Source organism: Lissotriton vulgaris, chromosome 4_1 (assembly GCF_964263255.1).
Source record: "Lissotriton vulgaris chromosome 4_1, aLisVul1.2, whole genome shotgun sequence".
NCBI classification, from domain to species: domain Eukaryota; kingdom Metazoa; phylum Chordata; class Amphibia; order Caudata; family Salamandridae; genus Lissotriton; species Lissotriton vulgaris.
In genome coordinates, this window is record NC_141691.1 from 1,673,836,791 (window position 1) to 1,673,854,874 (window position 18,084).

Genomic DNA, 18,084 nt, shown 5'->3' on the forward strand with positions numbered 1-18,084 from the left:
AGAGGTGCATTTGAAGAGTGGTGTACAAAGGGGTATGGCCTCTGACTACCTGTCAGCAATCCAGCTGTGTGGGGCTTACTGGAGGTAACAGAGGACTAGTTGGCCACCTGAGACCATCAAGAGGCAAGGGGACTTCATACCCCAACCCAGTGCACACCAGGAGGTGTGTTTGTAGAGTGGTGGAGTAAAGGGGTGTGGCATGTGATCACCTCTCTGCAATCCCACTGTGTGTGGCTTACTGGAGGTAACACATAGGCTAGTTGGCCCCTAAGGATCCCAGCAACGAAGTGGACTTCATTCCCCAACCAAGATTGTGCCAGGAAGCGCGTTTGCAGAGTGCTGGACAAAGGAGGTGCGGCCTGCTTTCAGATCTTAGTTCTGATTGGGGATTGTTGTCCCCCAAGTATTTCCTTGGGGGCCAACTACCCCATCTGTTACTTTCAGTAAGTCCCACACAGTGGAATGGCTTAGAGTTCTTCAGAGGCCACGCCCCCTTTGTCCATCACTCTTCAAATGCGCTTCCTCACACACTACTGGTTGGTGGATGATGTCCATTTTACTCCGGAGGGACGTTGGTAGTCTGTGTTGTGGAGTGGTCCCTCTCAAGTTTAGTGTTCCTCCTTTCCATAGAACCTAAACTATAAACTTAATGAGACACAAAAAAACAATCAAACACTGAGGAGAACTTTTAGACCTAGTCAGAGGTATGAGCAGGTCCACTGGAATTCTGCGACTGTTAGGCCGCACTGATTTTCGCCTAATTATATATTTTCTACATTTGCCACAAAGTCCATAATCTGCTGCATAATCTGCAGATTTGTACCATAAAAACCTTGTTTCTAGCTCAAACGGCTCAAATGTTACCAAAAATGCAGCGAAGTGTTAATGCGTGTTGGAAGACCAGTTGCAAAGCTGGAATGGTCACATGCTACTTATTGCTAAATGTGGATGATAAATTGATACTAATGGTGCGCAAACCACTCTTGCTTATTTCTGCGCCTCTCTTGCCTCTTTCTGCACTTCTTCTGCTTCTTTCTGCACCTTACTTCCTCTTTGTGCACTTCTCTTGCCTCTTTCTGCACATCACTTCCTCTTTCTGTACTGCTCTTTCTGCACCTCTCTTGCCTCTTTCTGCACATTTCTTCCTATTTCTGCACCTTTCTTCCTCTTTCTACACTACTCTTGCCTCTTTTTGCACCTCTCTCCCCTCTTTTTGCACCTCTCTTGTCTCTTTTTGAACCTCTTGTGCTTCTTTCTGCACCTCTCTTGCTTATTTCTGCACCATGGTTGCTTCTTTCTGCACCTCTCTTGATCCTTTCTGCACCTTTCTTGCCTCTTTCTGCAACTCTTTTACCTCTTTCTGTACCTCTCTTTGCTCTTTCTGCACCTTTCTTGCTTCTTTCTGCCCTTGAATCTCTTCTTTTTGCACTTCTCATGCTTCTTTCTGTACCTCTCTTACTTCTTTCTGCACTTTTCTTGTTTCTTTCTGCACCTTTCTTCTATTTCTGCACCTTTCTCTTTCTGCAGTTCTCTGCATCGCTCTTGCTTTTCTCTGCACCTCTCTTGCTTCTTTCTGAACCTCTTTTGCCTCTTTTTGCAACTCTCTTGCCTCTTTCTGCACCCTTCTTCCTCTTTCTGCACCTCTCTTACGTCTTTCTGCACATCTGTTCCTTCTTTCTGAACCCCTCTTGCCTCTTTTTGTACGACACTCTACTTTCTGCACCTCACTTGCTTCTTTCTGCATCTTTCTTCCTCTTTCTGTACTTCTCTGCATCTTTCTGCACATCTTTCTCTTTCTGTACTCCCTTCTTTCTGTACCTCTCTTGCCTCTTTCTGTATCTTTCTTCCTTTTCTGTACCTTTCTTCTTTCTACACTTCTCTTGCCTCTTTCTGCACCTCTCTTCCCTCGTTCTGCACCTCACTTGTCTCTTTTTGCACCACTTGTGCTTCTTTCTGCACATCTTGTGCTTCTTTCTGCACCTCTTGCGTCTTTCTGCACCTCTCTTGCTTCTTTCTGTACCTCGCTTGCTTCTTTCTACACTTCCCTTGTTTTTTTCTGAACCGTTCTTCTATTTCTGCACCTTTTTTTCCTCTTTCTGCAGTACTTGTGCTTCTTTCTGCACTTCTCTTGCGCCTCTCTGCACCGCTCTTCCTTCTGTTTGCACTTCTCTTGCTTCTTTCTGCTCTTCTGTTGCTTCTTTCTGAACCTCTCTTGCCTTTTGCACCTCTCTTGCCTCTTTCTGCACCTTTCCTCTTCTTTCTGCACCTCTTTTACCTCTTTCTGCACATCTGTTTCTTCTTTCTGCACCGCTCTTGCCTCTTGCTGCACCTATTGTGCTTCTTTCTGCACCTTCTTCCTGTCTGCAGTTCTCGTGCTTCTTTCTGCACCTCTCTTGCCTCTTTCTGCACCCTTCTTCCTCTTTCTGCACCTCTCTTACCTCTTTCTGCACATCTGTTCCTTCTTTCTGAACCCCTCTTGCCTTTTTGTACGACACTCTACTTTCTGCACCTCACTTGCTTCTTTCTGCATCTTTCTTCCTCTTTCTGTACTTCTCTGCATCTTTCTGCACATCTTTCTCTTTCTGTACCTCCCTTCTTTCTGTACCTCTCTTGCCTCTTTCTGTATCTTTCTTCCTTTTTCTGCACCTTTCTTCTTCTTTCTACACTTCTCTTGCCTCTTTCTGCACCTCTCTTCCCTCGTTCTGCACCTCTCTTGTCTCTTTTTGCACCACTTGTGCTTCTTTCTGCACATCTTGTGCTTCTTTCTGCACCTCTTGCATCTTTCTGCACCTCTCTTGCTTCTTTCTGTACCTCTCTTGCTTCTTTCTACACTTCCCTTGTTTTTTTCTGAACCTTTCTTCTATTTCTGCACCTTTCTTCCTCTTTCTGCAGTACTTGTGCTTCTTTCTGCACTTCTCTTGCGCCTCTCTGCACTGCTCTTCCTTCTGTTTGCACTTCTCTTGCTTCTTTCTGCTCTTCTGTTGCTTCTTTCTGAACCTCTCTTGCCTTTTGCACCTCTCTTGCCTCTTTCTGCACCTTTCCTCTTCTTTCTGCACCTCTTTCACCTCTTTCTGCACATCTGTTTCTTCTTTCTGCACCGCTCTTGCCTCTTGCTGCACCTATTGTGCTTCTTTCTGCACCTTCTTCCTCTGTCTGCAGTTCTCGTGCTTCTTTCTGCACCTCTCTTGCCTCTTTCAGCACCTCTCTTGCTTCTTTATGCAAGTCCCTTGCTTCTTTATGCACCTCTCTTGCCTCTTTATGCACCTTTTTTTGCCTCTTTCTGCACCTCTCTTGTCTCTTCCTGTACCTTTCTTACTATTTCTGCACCTTTCTTCCACTTTCTGCACCTCTCTTGCCTCTTTTTGCAACTCTTGTGCTTCTTTCTGCGCCTCTCGTACTTCTTTCTGCATTTCTCTAGCCTATTTCTGCACCTCTCTTGCCTCTTTCTGTACCCCTGTTGCTTCTTTCTGCACCTCTCTTGCTTCTTTCTGTATCTCGTTTGCCTCTTTCTGCACCTCTCTTCTTTTTGCACCTCTCATGCTTTTTTCTGCACTTCTCTTATTTCTTTCTGGACCTTTCTTCTATTTCTGCACCTTTCTTTGTCTTTCTGAAGTTCTCTTGCTTCTTTCTACACTTCTCTTGTACCTCTCTGCACTGCTCTTACTTCTTCTGCACTTCTCTTGCTTCTCTCTCCTCTTCTCGTGCTTCTTTCTGTAACTCTCTTGCTTTTTTCTACACTGTTCCTGCTTCTTTCTGAACCTCTCTTGCATCTTTTTGTGCCTCTCTTGCCTCTTTCTTCACCATATCTTTCTTTTTTCTGCACCTTTCTTCCTCTTTCTGCAGTTCTTGCTTCTTTCCGCACCTCTCTTGCCTCTTTCAGCACCTCTCTTGTTTCTTTATGCATTCTCTTGTTTCTTTTTGCACTTTTCTTGCTTCGTTATGCACCTCTCATGCCTCTTTCTGTACCTTTCTTCCTCTTTCTGTGCCTTTCTTCCTCTTTCTGAAACCTCTCTTGCCTCTTTCTTCACCTCTGTTGCCTCTTTCTGAACCTCTCTTGCTTCTTTCTGCACTTCTCTTGCTTCTTTCTGTACTTCTCTCACTTCTTTCTGCAGTTCTTTTACTTCTTTCTATGCCTTTGTTTCCTCTTTCTGCACCTTTCTTCCTCTGTCTGTAGTTCTCTTGCTTCTTTCTGCAGTTCTCTTGCTTCTTTCTGCACTTCTCTTGCCTCTTCCTGCACCTCTCAGCTCTTTCTGTACGGCTCTTTCTGTACTTCTCTTGCCTCTTTTTGCATTTCTGTTGCTTCTTTCTGCACCTGCCTCTTTCTCCTCCTCTCTTGCTACTTCCTGCTCCTCTCTTGCTTCTTTCTGCAGTTCTCTTGCTTCCTTCTGCGATTCTCTTACCTCTTTCTGAACCTCTCTTGCTTCTTTTTGCATCTTTCTTGCTCCTTTCTGCACTTCTCTTGCTTCTTTCTGCACCTCTATTGCTTTTTTTCTGCCCTTCTCTTGCTTCTTTCTGCACCTCTATTGCTTTTTTCAGCACCTCTCCTGCTTCTTTTTGGACTTCTCTTGTTTCTTTCTGCACCTGTTTTCCTCTCTCTGCACCTCTCTTGCCCCTTTCTGCACCTTTATTCCTCTTTCTGCACCTTTCTTCCTCTTTCCGCACCTCTCTTGCCTCTTTCTACACATCACTTGCTTCTTCTGTACTTCTCCTTCTGTTTCTTTCTGCACTTGTCTTGCTTCTTTCTGCACCTCTCTTGCCTATTTCTGAACCTCTCTTGTCTCTTTTTGGACCTATTGTGCTTCTTTCTGTACCTCTCTTGCTTCTTTCTGCATTTCTTTTGCCTCTTTCTGCACCTCTCTTGCCTCTTTCTTTACCTCTGTTGCTTCTTTCTGCACCTCTCTCTTCTTTCTGCACCTCTCATGCTTTTTTCTGCGCTTCTCTTTTTTCTTTCTGCACCTTTCTTCTATTTTTTCCTCTTTCTGAAGTTATCTTGCTTCTTTCTGCACTTCTCTTTCACCTCTCTGTACCGCTATCATTTCTTTTTGCACTTCTCTTGCTTCTTTCTGCTCTTCTTTTGCCTCTTTCTGTGCCTCTCTTGCTTTTTTCTGCCCCGCTCCTGCTTCTTTCGGATACTCTCTTGCCTCTTTTTGTGCCTCTCTTACCATTTTCTTCACCTATCTTTCCTCTTTCTGCACTTTTCCTCCTTTTTCTGCAGTTCTTGCTTCTTTCTGCACCTATCTCGCCACTTTCAGCACCTCTCTTGTTTCTTTACGCACTTCTCTTGTTAATTTTTGCACTTCTCTTGCTTCTTTACGCACCTCTCGCCTCTTTCCGCACATCTGTTGCCTCTTTCTGTACCTTTCTTCCTCTTTCTGTGCCTTTCGTCCTCTTTCTTCACCTCTCTTGCTTTTTTTCACACTTCTCTTGCTTCTTTCTGTACTTCTCTCACTTCTTTCTGCGGTTCTCTTGCTTCTTTCTGTGCCTTTGTTTCCTCTTTCTGCAGCTTTCCTCCTCTGTCTGTAGTTCTCTTGCTTCTTTTTGCAGTTTTCTTGCTTCTTTCTGCACTTCTCTTGCCTCTTTCTGCACCTCTCTGCTCTTTCTGTACTTCTCTTGCCTCTTTTTGCATTTCTGTTGCTTCTTTCTGTACTTCTCTTGCTTCTTTCTGCTCCTCTCTTGCTACTTTCCACTCCTCTCTTGCTTCTTTATGCAGGTCTCTTGCCTCTTTATGCAGGTCTCTTGCTTCCTTCTGCGATTCTCTTGCCTCTTCTGAACCTCTCATGCTTCTTTCTGTACCTCTCTTGCTTCTTTATGCATCTTTCTTCCTCTTTCTGCAGTTCTCTTGCTTCTTTCTGCACCTCTCGCCTTTTTCTGTACCCCTCTTGCTCCTTACTACACCTCTCTTGCTTCGTTCTGCACCTCTCTTGCCCCTTTCTGCACCTTTCTTCCTCTTTCTGCACTTTTCTTCCTCTTTCCGCACCTCTCTTGCCTCTTTCTACACCTCACTTGCTTCATTCTGCACTTCTCCTGCTTCTTTCTGCACTTGTCTTGCTTCTTTCTGCACCTCACTTGTCTCTTTTTGGACCTATTGTGCTTCTTTCTGTACCTCTCTTGTTCTTTCTGCATTTCTTTTGCCTCTTTCTGCACCTCTCTTGCCTCTTTCTGTACCTCTGTTGCTTCATTCTGCACCTCTTTCTTCTTGCTGCACCTCTCATGCTTTTTTTTGCACTTCTCTTTTTTCTTTCTGCACCTTTCTTCTATTTTTCCTCTTTCAGCGCTTCTCTTTCACCTCTCTGCACCGCTATCACTTCTTTTTGCACTTCTCTTGCTTCTTTCTGCTCTTCATTTGCCTCTTTCTGTGCCTCTCTTGCTTTTTTCTGCCCCGCTCCTGCTTCTTTCTGATACTCTCTTGCCTCTTTTTGTGCCTCTCTTGCCCTTTTCTTCACCTATCTTTCCTCTTTCTGCACTTTTCCTCCTCTTTCTGCAGTTCTTGCTTCTTTCTGCACCTCTCTCGCCACTTTCAGCACCTCTCTTGTTTCTTTGTGCACTTCTCTTGTTAATTTTTGCACTTCTCTTGCTTCTTTATGCACCTCTCTTGCCTCTTTCCACACATCTGTTGCCTCTTTCTGTACCTTTCTTCCTCTTTCTGTGCCTTTCTTCCTCTTTCTGCTCCTTTCTTGCCTTTTTTGCACCTTTCTTGCCTCTTTCTGTACCTCTCTTGCTTTTTTCCACACTTCTCTTGCTTCTTCCTGTACTTCTCTCACTTCTTTCTGCGGTTCTCTGGCTTCTTTCTGCGCCTTTGTTTCCTCTTTCTGCAGCTTTCTTCCTCTGTCTATAGTTCTCTTGCTTCTTTTTGCAGTTTTCTTGCTTCTTTCTGCACTTCTCTTGCCTCTTTCTGCACCTCTCCGCTCTTTCTGTACTTCTCTTGCCTCTTTTTGCATTTCTGTTGCTTTTTTCTGCACTTCTCTTGCTTCTTTCTGCTCCTCTCTTGCTACTTTCTACTACTCTCTTGCTTCTTTATGCAGGTCTCTTGCTTCCTTCTGCGGTTCTCTTGCTTCTTCTGAACCTCTCATGCTTCGTTCTGTACCTCTCTTGCTTCTTTCTGCATCTTTCTTCCTCTCTCTGCAGTTCTCTTGCTTCTTTCTGCACCTCTCTTGTCTTTTTCTGTACCCCTCTTGCTCCTTACTACACCTCTCTTGCTTCTTTCTGCACCTCTCTTGCTTCTTTCTGCACTTTTCTTGCTTCTTTTTGCGCCTTTCTTCCTCTTTCAATTAATCAATCAATCAATCAATCAATCAATCAATCAATCAAAACACTTGTATAGTGCGCTACTCACCCGGAAGGGTCTCAAGGCGCTTGGGGGAAGGGGGCCGCTACTGCTCGAACAGCCAGGTCTTGAGTTGTCTCCTGAAGGCGAGGTGGTCCTGGGTCAGCCGAAGGTGGATGGGGAGGGAGTTCCATATCTTGGCCGCCAGGTAGGAGAAGGATCTGCCTCCGGCGGTGGCTCTTCGGATGCGTGGTACGGCGGCGAGGGCGAGGCTGGCGGACCATAGATGGCGGGTGGGCGTGTGGAAGGTCAGGCGGTCGTTGAGGTACTTGGGGCCCAGGTTGTGGAGAGACTTGTGTGCGTGGGGGAGGAGCCTGAAAGTGATCCTCTTGTTCTTTGCACCTGTCTTATTCTTTCTGCACCTCTCTTGCTCCTTTCTGCACCTCGCTTGCATCTTTCTGCACTTTTCTGTCTGTGCCTTTGTTTATCTTTCTGAATATGCTTTACCTTTGTAGTTGGAAATTAGCATTTAAAAAACCTTAGAAATTCACTGAAAAAAACACCGGTTTCAGGGAATTTGCCTATAGAATAGAAAATAAAATAGAGGTTACAGGAACGTTATAGTGAGGTTGAAATTTCATTCACACAAAACCAGAGAAATTGATCTCTTATAACTCACATGCCCGCAATTCACTGCTGATGACATCACATATTATTTATACATGACATCTGATGACATCTCAAATAGTATCACGGATGGCATCATCCAGTGACTATTAGTGTTTTTAAAATGATTATGGTTGTTAAATATATACATATATACCAAGGTGTATTAAAGAATCAATGGGTGTATGGATACCTGCATCGATGATTCAGTAGGCGCGCGACTGACTGTATAAGTGAGTGATTAGGTGTCTCAGTGAATGCATGGTTTTCTGAATGTCGGTATCAGTCTGTCAGATGGTGTCTAAGTGGCTGTATGGGTTGGTGAGTTGGTACATGAGTGGGTGTATGGGTGATTGATTGGTTGTCTGAATACCTCTATGGGTGTATGAGTGTCTGCGTGGTTGGGTGAGATAGTGTGTGAGTGAAAGGATGCATGAGTGAGTGGGTGAGTCATCATCATCATCATCATAAATCTTTATTCGAATTCCAAGAATTCATAAAAGCACATACACAAATTCACAATATTATTATAAAAAACATATAAAATATTTAAGTCATTTAGGCATCAGACAAATGTTGCAAGTTATTAAACAGAGAAAAGTCAAGGGCTATCCATCATTTTGCGTGCTCGGACATCAGTTCTCAAAAAAGTGCTAGTGCGACAATAATTTCTTCATTGTCCAGGGAAAGCAGCAGTTGATAAGATTCCCCCATGGTAATTGGTCTATGTTTTTTAAAAAGGGGAATTAAAAGCCATTTTACATATTTTAAATAATATTTACAAACAAAGAAAAAGTGCAGATCAGTTTGTGCTCTCACTTCGTCGCAGGGGCATCTTATACTATCAGGGGAGGGCCGATAGCCCAAAGGAAAATTTTACAAGAATCTTACTGTTCCTGCCCTCAATCGAAACAAAAGACTTCTTTCCCAGTTTATCATTGGCAGGGTAAGGTATAATAATAGAGGATACCTGTATGATTCCCTGCCTATGTAGGTAAGGACTGTGGTTTTCTTTGATTCTTCCCTGGCCCTATCTGTGTTATAAAATGCATAGTGTACTTTCTTCAGATCATCTTTGTGTACAAAATTGGTTTTTTTGGGTCTAAGAAAATGCTGCCTTTATCAATGCTACACAAACTTTTGTAGACCCCCGAAAGCCAAGGAATCTCCATTCCTCTTTCACACTTAAGACAGTCAGTTATAATTTTTTGGGTCAGGGTAGCTGATTCATTCCTCCAAACTGAGTGCCACAATAGCGCAAGTCGGGCGCTGATAAAATCTCCTACAAAATGTAGATTTAATTCCTTTTGGCAAATGTATTGGAAGGTGGAAATCGGTGCTCCCAGGAGCTTTCTACAGAAACGATTTTCTTCCGGCTGGATGCACCGAATCTTCGCCAGACCCCATATCTCTGCCCCATAGGTAGCTACTGGGATACATTGCAGTTTAAAAATCCTTACAATTGCTTCAATGGCACCTATTTTCTTTGGTCGGGGGAGGCTTCAAATAGTATTGATGGCTTTTGAGAATTTGCTCATGGAGTGGGCTAAATGCCCAGTCCACGAGCCATTCGCAGCAAAGACCATCCCCAAGTATGGAAAGTTGTGGGTGGAAGTAAGTCTGTCATTCCCTACCAGTATGGAATTAAGCTGACGTTTCCCTGGTCCGCTTGACATAATAAACGACTTTTTAAAATTCACGTTTAAATCCAGCCTATCCATGTATTCTGTTAAACTTTTGACCAGAGTACGCAGAGAATTCGGGGTGCGGCCCATTAGGACCGCATTGTCAGCGTAGAGAAGTACAGGCAACAATTTACCATTAATTATATGAACATCTGGGGTTGACTGTTTCAGATGATTACTCGGTCCATTGATGTAAATAATAAAGAGCAGGGGTGCTAAAACGCACCCCTGTCTAACTCCCCTTCCTACCTTAATTGGGCCTGATAACTTCCCTCCCAGTCCTATCCGTACTTGCGCTTTAAGATTAGTGTGTAGGAATGCTAAAAAGTGGACCAATGATTGGTCCAAACCATAATTCGATAAAATAGACCAAAGTTTGGACCTATTAACCAAATCAAAAGCGGATGATAGGTCCTTAAACGTTAAATAAATGGGGGAAGAGCGGGCGGTGTAATATTTGTAAATAACCAAATTACGATTCAGACATTGTTTTATTGTACCAACCCTGCTTCTAAAACCCAATTGGCCCGGGGATAAAATACCACTTTCCTTTGTCCAATCTAAAATCCTATTGTAAATGACACAGCCCAAAATCTTTAGGGTGTTATCCAGCAGGGAGATCGGTCTGTAATTAACCGGTTCCGATCTGTCGCCCTTTTTGTATATTGGGACGATTACACTCATCGCCCATGTGTCAGGCATGGGTGCCTGGGGTAAACTATTAAAAATATTCAGGAGGACTGGGGCCCATAATTCCGGTTTCCACTTTATAATATCTATAGGCAACCCATCCAATCCAGGAGCCTTGTTGCCAAGGCTCTGTGCAATCGCCTCCTCTACCTCCACCAGTGTTATCTGTAGGTTGCCTGTATGGCCCCGCACATAATGATCTAAACTATGTAATGGCGAGGCGTGCATTTTGGAAAAATTATTTTCCCATGAGCTACTAGTAATAGTACAGCTCACAGGAGTTAGCTGATCGCCTATATTGCGCAGATCTCTTACTGCGGACCAGAATTATTTGCCAGTTTTCCCCCCTGCTGTTTCCGCAAGGGCTTCCCAACTTTCACTCAAAAGGGTGCCCTTCCTCTCTTTTATTGCAGTTTTATAGACTTTCCAAGCTACACCAATGTCTGCCCTACTTCTTGGTTTGGCTGTTAGGGCCTTACGCAGACTCCTATTAGCCTCCGAGCAGTTGTGGTCAAACCATCTTGGGTCTTTTGGGCCCTGACAAAGTGCCACTGATAGTAGAGATCTAATCACCGAGCAGAGTTTAGTGAAGTCTTGGATTACACTGGAACAAGGGGCTCTAGTCGATAGGCGTAAGGTAATTAAAGTTGAATGCCCTTCTAATAAAGTCTCAGTTATTGTCCCACTGTCCACCCCCCTCCACTTTAGTCTTAGTTTGTCTGTCGATGGAGTTATGTCCCTCGCCCCTTGAATAGTAACATACACGGGGCGGGGTGCTAATCATAGTACCACTGTCAATGGATTGTGGTCCCCAAAATCTGTTACGAGGACCTCTTTGGCCAATAGGCAGTCTGCGAGGCAGGGAGAGACAAAGATAAAGTCAATAATAGAAGCACTATCCCTTCCTCTAAATGCCGGTACCAACTGATTTGTAGTGGGTGGGCCTAAGTCCATTACATTACTGAGGATGTGTTCTCTAAGAAAGGAATCCAGTTCCAACCCCCTCCGTACAGCTGGGTCTACCGGTCGTGTGCCTGTACCTCGAATGTCTGTTGGTAACTTAGCATTAAAGTCCCCCCCCCCAAGAGAATCCCCATACCCTCGTCTGAGCCTTGGACTTCCACTATTTTTTAAATAATTTTAAAAAGTGCAATGAAGTTCCTATTTGGGGCAGAGTTGAATTCATTATTGTAAAAATGTATTAAGTAGAGGGGAACACGTCGCTTGTATTCTATTACTTGTATATTGGGACTGTTTGTATGTATTATCTTAAAGCTCCCTCCTGATGCAATGCTGATCCCCAAAAAATAAATCCCTGACTGCGCGGCCGAAATTTGGCTTAGGTGCTACTAGACTAAAGCAATGGAAGCCTTCTATGTGCAAATCATGTGTGGCCCATGTCTCCTGGAACATTATTATGTCCTTGGAAGATAATATACGTAGCCAGTCTATATCAGCTAGTCTTGGTTCAAGGCCAGCAACGTTCCAGCTCAGAATTCTAAGATCGGAATCATTTTTACTTCCATTGCTGATAAGGGAGGCCTTAGCTGTTATTCCACCACCGGTTATCACATTGCCGGTACCACCCTCTGCTTGCCCCTTATGGTCAGCAGGGATTATTGGCTGCATATTACACAATTCCAGGGCTTCCTGTTCCTTGCTGATAGCAATCGAACGGGTGGGTGATAGATCCCTCGGTATGTTGTCATTTACCAACCTACCTGGCAGTCAGTCCTGTGCATCCAGGTTGGAAAAAGCCATGTCAAACCTGTTATATGTTGGCACGTTGAAGTCATACCTCCCCTGGTTGTGTGCGATGGCTGGGGTTTCACGTCTATACACAGGCAGCGGAGGGGGATTCCGATAAAAGAAACCCAGTGGTAGCATTTGTATCCCTTCCCTGCCCATGTGCCTTGTCCCTGCTCTCTCTAAGATACTTTGTACCACTTCTGGAGACCCAAAATTCAATATTATACAATCCCCTCTACCAGTTTTGTTCGACGTACCTATCCAAGGGACCCTTCGAGCCATTTTGAAATCCTGAAACAGGCAGCTGCCCAGCCCCATCTTGGTATCCAATAAGTGGAGTGCCCTGTTTCTTTGTGAACTCCAGTGCTCCACTGTATTAAGTGCTATTGGTGGTACATTTGAGAGGACGATAACATAGGGTGTGCATTCAGGGGGCAAGTTAAAATGTTCCTTACTATGAGAAGTTTGGGCAGTAGTTGAGCTGCCCTCGTTCATGCCCCATTGTTTCCCCCACTTATTACTTCTCCTCTGTTGATGGGATTGCATGATATTAAATTTGCGCCATTGGTGTGCAATGTAGGAACACATGTGCTTATTCTGGTAGTGTCATCATTTGCTGTTGGGGGCTGATTAAAAACAGGTACCGCGCATGTACTAGTCCCCCCCAGGGCTGCTAAGATTCTGTTTAGTGAATGGCCAAGCTGGGAGGGGAGTTTTTGCTCAATCATTTTTAATCTTGTATTAATGTCTGCAAGTTTATTTAACAATGGGTTTAGAAGCGCCATTAGTTTATCTTCTAACCTGGATAATAACCCATCTCCCAAATCAATTTGGGGCTGCTTGCAAGGACATTGACATATAGAAACATGTGGGCTAGTGGGGCTAATAATAGTTACCTCATCAGAGGGGCCTGTCTTTCCTGGAACAGAGCCTTTAGTTTTGCTACTTTACTAGTTTGTTGGATTGTGATGGGTAGATGCCTCGCCTTCCTTTTCCATGTTGTGGTCAAGGCCATACTCCTCCAAACCTGACGTTGACATGTAGATCGTCTTACAATTTGAGGTGGGGGTGGGGGTGATGGGGATGGTAAAGTGACGGTGATTCCTACAGCTACGGTTGGTAAATCTGCAACTGCCATCACAGGCTCGGAAGACCCATTTGCCAAGTGGTGAGTACTGGCCAGGCTACGTTCTGGTAAATTTGGTGGATTTAAAAGGGGTCCACCTATGGGAATTTCAATAGACACTCGACGTGTCTTTATTGATAGCCTTCTTTGCGTGAGTTCAATCTCGTGGGTTAGAAGCGATTCTGCCCTGATAATAAAGGCGTCCAGGTTACCCACAACCCCGTGGCACCCAACCCCCTTACGAATGCTCATAGTACAACAGAGAATGTTCAACAAGGTACAGAAGTGTCAAACAGTTTGCAGTGGGTAGTAGGAGCAAAAGTCACTGACCACGTTAGCAAGATACAACAGAGTCTGATGTTCCAACGAAAAGAGGTATGGCCCTGCCATTCCTTCTCCTGGCTTTGACGGGCACGGACGGGCCCGCCCTTGGCCCGCGCGCATCCCGTGGCGCGGGAGCCCTGGCGTCCCTTAATGCGCCTCCTGGCACTCTGGCTGCAGGCACGGCGTGTGTGGTGCAGGGGACCCTGGAAGTTGTAGGCTAACTCTTCTTGGGTGTCTCCCTGCTCAGCGATGGCCCCCACTGACTCCTCGCAGTGGCGGCAAGACCACGAACAACTTCCAACTGCCCCCGAGGTAAGACCGCTATGACTCCTGGCGGTGGCGGCGAAAACTAGAGAGCTCCCATGGCGCGGGAGCCCTGGCGAGTGGGTGAGTCAGTTGGTATATGGGTTAGTGAGTACATATGAGACGGGTTGTATAAGTGACTGAGCGTGTGTATGGCTGTGTCAGTTAATGAATGAAAGTCTCAGTGGTATATGTGTTTTAACTTGGCATCTTTTGACGTGTCTCTCCTGAGTTTTTGCTTTCTGCCCTCCCAGTTTTTACTCTGTTTTTGCTGCCCTAGTGTTTCTGCTCACTTTTCACACTGCTGATCAGTGGTAAAGGGCACCGCGTGTGCCAGGGCCTGTAAATCAAATCTACCAGTGGGCCTGCTGCACTGATTATGCCACCCACGGGAGTAGCCCTAAAAAGGAAACTCAGACCTGCCATTGCAGAGTCTGCGCTCAGTTGGCTGTGTCGACTTGGCCCTTTTCTACATGTTAGTCACCCCTAAGGTAGGCCCAAGGTACCCCTGTGGGCAGGGTGCAGTGTATGTGAAAGGTAGGACATGCCCTGGAGTGTGTGGCATGTCCTGATAATGAATTACAGCCCATTTAGTTTTTCACTATTGCAAGGCTACCTGTTCCCCATAGGACAGAATGGGAAGTTTGTTTATAACATCTTATAAACATAACTGGCCCTGGGAACTAGGTAGGGAAATAACATTTTGTATGCCTGAATTCGGAATCTAAAGATGCATCTTTTAGTGAAGGTGAATTTTACATTCTGTGTTTGAAAATTCCACTTTAAGAAAAAAGTAATTTTCTTGCTCAGTGATCCTGTGTCAATAACACAAGAAGGTCCCTGAATTTTATACTAGGAAGAGGAGGCAGGGAAAAAGCTCAAAAAAGACACAAGAACCTCTCCTAGATCATTAAATATCCATAGGTAATATATCCATTACTTTTCAAATACCATCATTGTCCCACACATCAAACGTTATTAGAAAAACATATAGTTTATTATTTCAAGTCAATACTAAATTATTTCATAAAAAACATTCCATGTATATATATATACAATTCAATTTGATCAACAGAACCACATCAGATAGCCCCCAACCAAACTCATACAGTCAGACATCCTCTCAGTCCCCCACACCATCATACACCAAAACAAAAGCACAATACAATATTAACAAGACCATGAATTACAAAAAATGAACAAGGACAAATATAATACAAACAAAAACATGGCGCCGACTCGCGTTTCGGAAAGGCCAAATATCCAAAAGTTCCTTCGTAAGGGCGCAAGGAAAATTACATAAGTATCTTCACAGTTGTGGATCTGTAGAGTTATCTATAAATCAATTTTTTCCGGGCCTGATGCCAAATATCACAGGGGCTATATCCAGACGATGGAGATAACAATTATAGATGTAATCCGAAATGTAGGGGTGGTGACCGCCACTTAATATAGAACAGTAGATCGCGATCTGGTTTCCACAAGATGATACCCTCACGAACAATCTCAATGGAACACCATAGGCACCAAATGCCTTAAATATGTATGTAAATTATTAAAGGAACAGTGGAGCCAATAACTTTAATGAGATACGAAAAGAGTTTAATTTCCCTTCTCCTCTTCGGGTGTCAAAGAAGGTACAGCCACTATCCCAACACAATAAGCAGTCCCAGGTGATAACGGACCATAGATTCCTCCTAATATAAATACTGGGGCTGAAAATACAGCTTGAATTCCCGAAAAAAACGATGGTGTAAAGTCCCGGTGCAGCAGCACGTCTTTCTCTGCAGGAAGGGAAATTAAACTCTTTTCGTATCTCTGGGAGAGGTTCTTGTGTGTTTTTTCAGTCATCCTGTGTGCCTCTGCCGGAATGTGGATTGCCTGTCTGTGTTTTGGATGACAGAAGGCTAGGGGAGCAGGAGTGGCTCCAGATAGTCTAGGTGGCCAGGAAAGGGCCAAAGCCCTGGGCTGCGATGGGGGAAGAGGGAGGCGATTTCCTTTCACCTCAAAGGCCCTGGTCTGCCTCTACCAATGCCGTCTTCACCTCTTGCCAGGAAGTCACACCAGAGAAAGCCAAACTGGTTCTGGCTGGGCACAGACACTCTCTGCCTGAGAGAACAAAGGATTTTGGGATAGAAATATTGGGGCCCAGACCCCTGAACTTTAGAACTCTTTTGGATCAAGAAGACTGCCAAGAAGAAGAGCTGGAGAAGTTTGCTGTGTGCTTTGCTGTGTTGGCCTGCAGTGGCTACTTCTGTCTTGGGCAGTGAAAGGACTGGTCTGAACTTTCGGCAATCTGCTTTTTGAGTTTCTCTAAGGGATTGAGGTAGAGCTTGCCCCCTGTTCAAGAAGTCTCAGGAACAACAAAGACTTCAAGCTCTTCTGCCCGCAGCACTGAGGACTGTGTGTTTTGTGCTGCAACAGAGGAAAAGCCACTTGACGCGCTGCCGACTCAGTATCCTGACGGCACCACAGAAGGCACCACCGCACCGCAACCTTGGTCTCATCGATCACGCCTGCTGACGCCGCCAATGAACCGCTGCTCGCACTGCGACCTGTGAGCACCGCACTCCGCACCGGCTCGCTTCATGATGGCGCCTTGGCACCACAGAGGGCACTGCTGCACCGCGACCCTGGTCTCACTGACGACGCCATCTGACACCACAACTGAGCCGTTGCTCACACCGTGACCTGTGGGCACCGCACTCCGCACCGCCTCGCTTCCCGACTACACCTTGGTATCCCCGACGACGATGCTTTACACCGGAATCAATGCCGCTGCTTGCACCGTGGTTCGAGGGCACCCTTGTAAAGTTACACGACGCACCGCCCTCATCTCATACCACAGCCTTAGTCTAACTACGCCGGTGCCGTCGACTCCAGTTCGCCAGTGACAGAGCTTCAGCAACGATGACAACGCTGCTTGCTCCGTGACCTGCCAGCACCGTGATGAGCACCGCCTTCATCTCGCAGCACGACCCTGGTCTCACTGACGCTGCCACCCGACCCCGCCACCGAGCAGCTGCTCACAACGCGACCGGGGGCCACCACACGCCGCTGCTCTTCGCACCACAGCACACGACACCTGCCGACACCAGCACTCCTGATCCCAACAGAGAGGAGGTCGACCTGCAATGCGTGTGAAATCAGCGGTTGGGGTTTTTAGAAGAATTCAGATACTAAGGGCGCTCTGCCTCAATTTCTACGTTACAGTGTGTAGTGTAAGTCAGTAAAAGGTAGTGCGTGAAGAGCAGACGGAAAAACACCCTTAACCGTCTAATACAGTCAATGACTTAGCAATAATTACACAGCTGTGCTCTCGCAACTACATTAGGGTATCACAACTTAGTACAATGACAAACGTAATACAATGAATAGAAGCAGATTCTTTGGTGTGTTTCTTGTCACAGCAAGATGACGATTTAATGTATCCAGACTTGAAGAACAGTCACAGTAAGCCGACACGTGTTTCGTCATGTACAAGTGAGTCAACACGACTCTTCAGGGCTGGTGATACAAAAGTAACGTATGCATATTCAGTTGCACGTCTTATCACTTCAAATACTGCATTGGTGCCAAGGGTGCATCACACATGCAGCTGTGACGTGCGTTACCTTTCACACATTGTGGGTGTGATTCGTGATGACGTTAAGTATATTTGGGGTATACCACTACGAGGATGTGAGTGGCTGACCTCGAGTGGTGGTGCACTAAAAGTGATGTGAGATAATTGTTCCCATTGTGTGTGTGACAGGTATTAGCACGCACACGGTGATCCTGCACTACGAGGATTGTAGACGTAAGTGACATAACATGCGAGTGTGAGCAGTCTTAAGTGAGGCTAGTGTGCGAAAATAATGGTGATAAGTTCAAAATGGGTAATGTGAGCAATGTGGACGGTTTGATTCGTCAGTTGTGCCCGAAGTGACGTAAGTGAAATTCCTCTCTCTCTGAAAGGTAGAGTCATTTACCTTTGAACTCAACTCCGAGCAAGTGAGTTGAGAATAGTCTGGTACTCGTAGTGATATTCTGTATGGATAGATAAGAGAAAGGGTGGAGGGGAGAAAACAGAACTCATGAGGAAGGCATAGAAGAGGGGAAATGTCCGAGGACACCAATGTTATCTAAAGAGAATGGAAAAATAAAAGAAAACTAGTGGAAAGTATTCTTACCACTGAGTGTGTAGGTTCATGTTAATTAAAAGGCAGGGAGTGGTAAATCCAGTGGTTAAAGAGCAAGAGATTGATCTCGCTGATATGTTCCGCCCAGTAGGGTGG

At 45.2% G+C, this 18,084-nt stretch overlaps 1 protein-coding gene across 1 annotated transcript in view; it reads left to right on the forward strand.

Moving 5' to 3' along the window:
- The window catches only part of LOC147724392 (carbonic anhydrase 13-like), a 606,911-nt gene that overhangs the window by 548,621 nt on the left and 40,206 nt on the right, over positions 1-18,084 (forward strand). Inside the window, exon 6 of the mRNA XM_086918033.1 lies at positions 8,876-8,881. Coding sequence (XP_086774159.1) covers positions 8,876-8,881 — 6 coding nt within the window. The remainder of the gene's footprint in view (positions 1-8,875; positions 8,882-18,084) is intronic.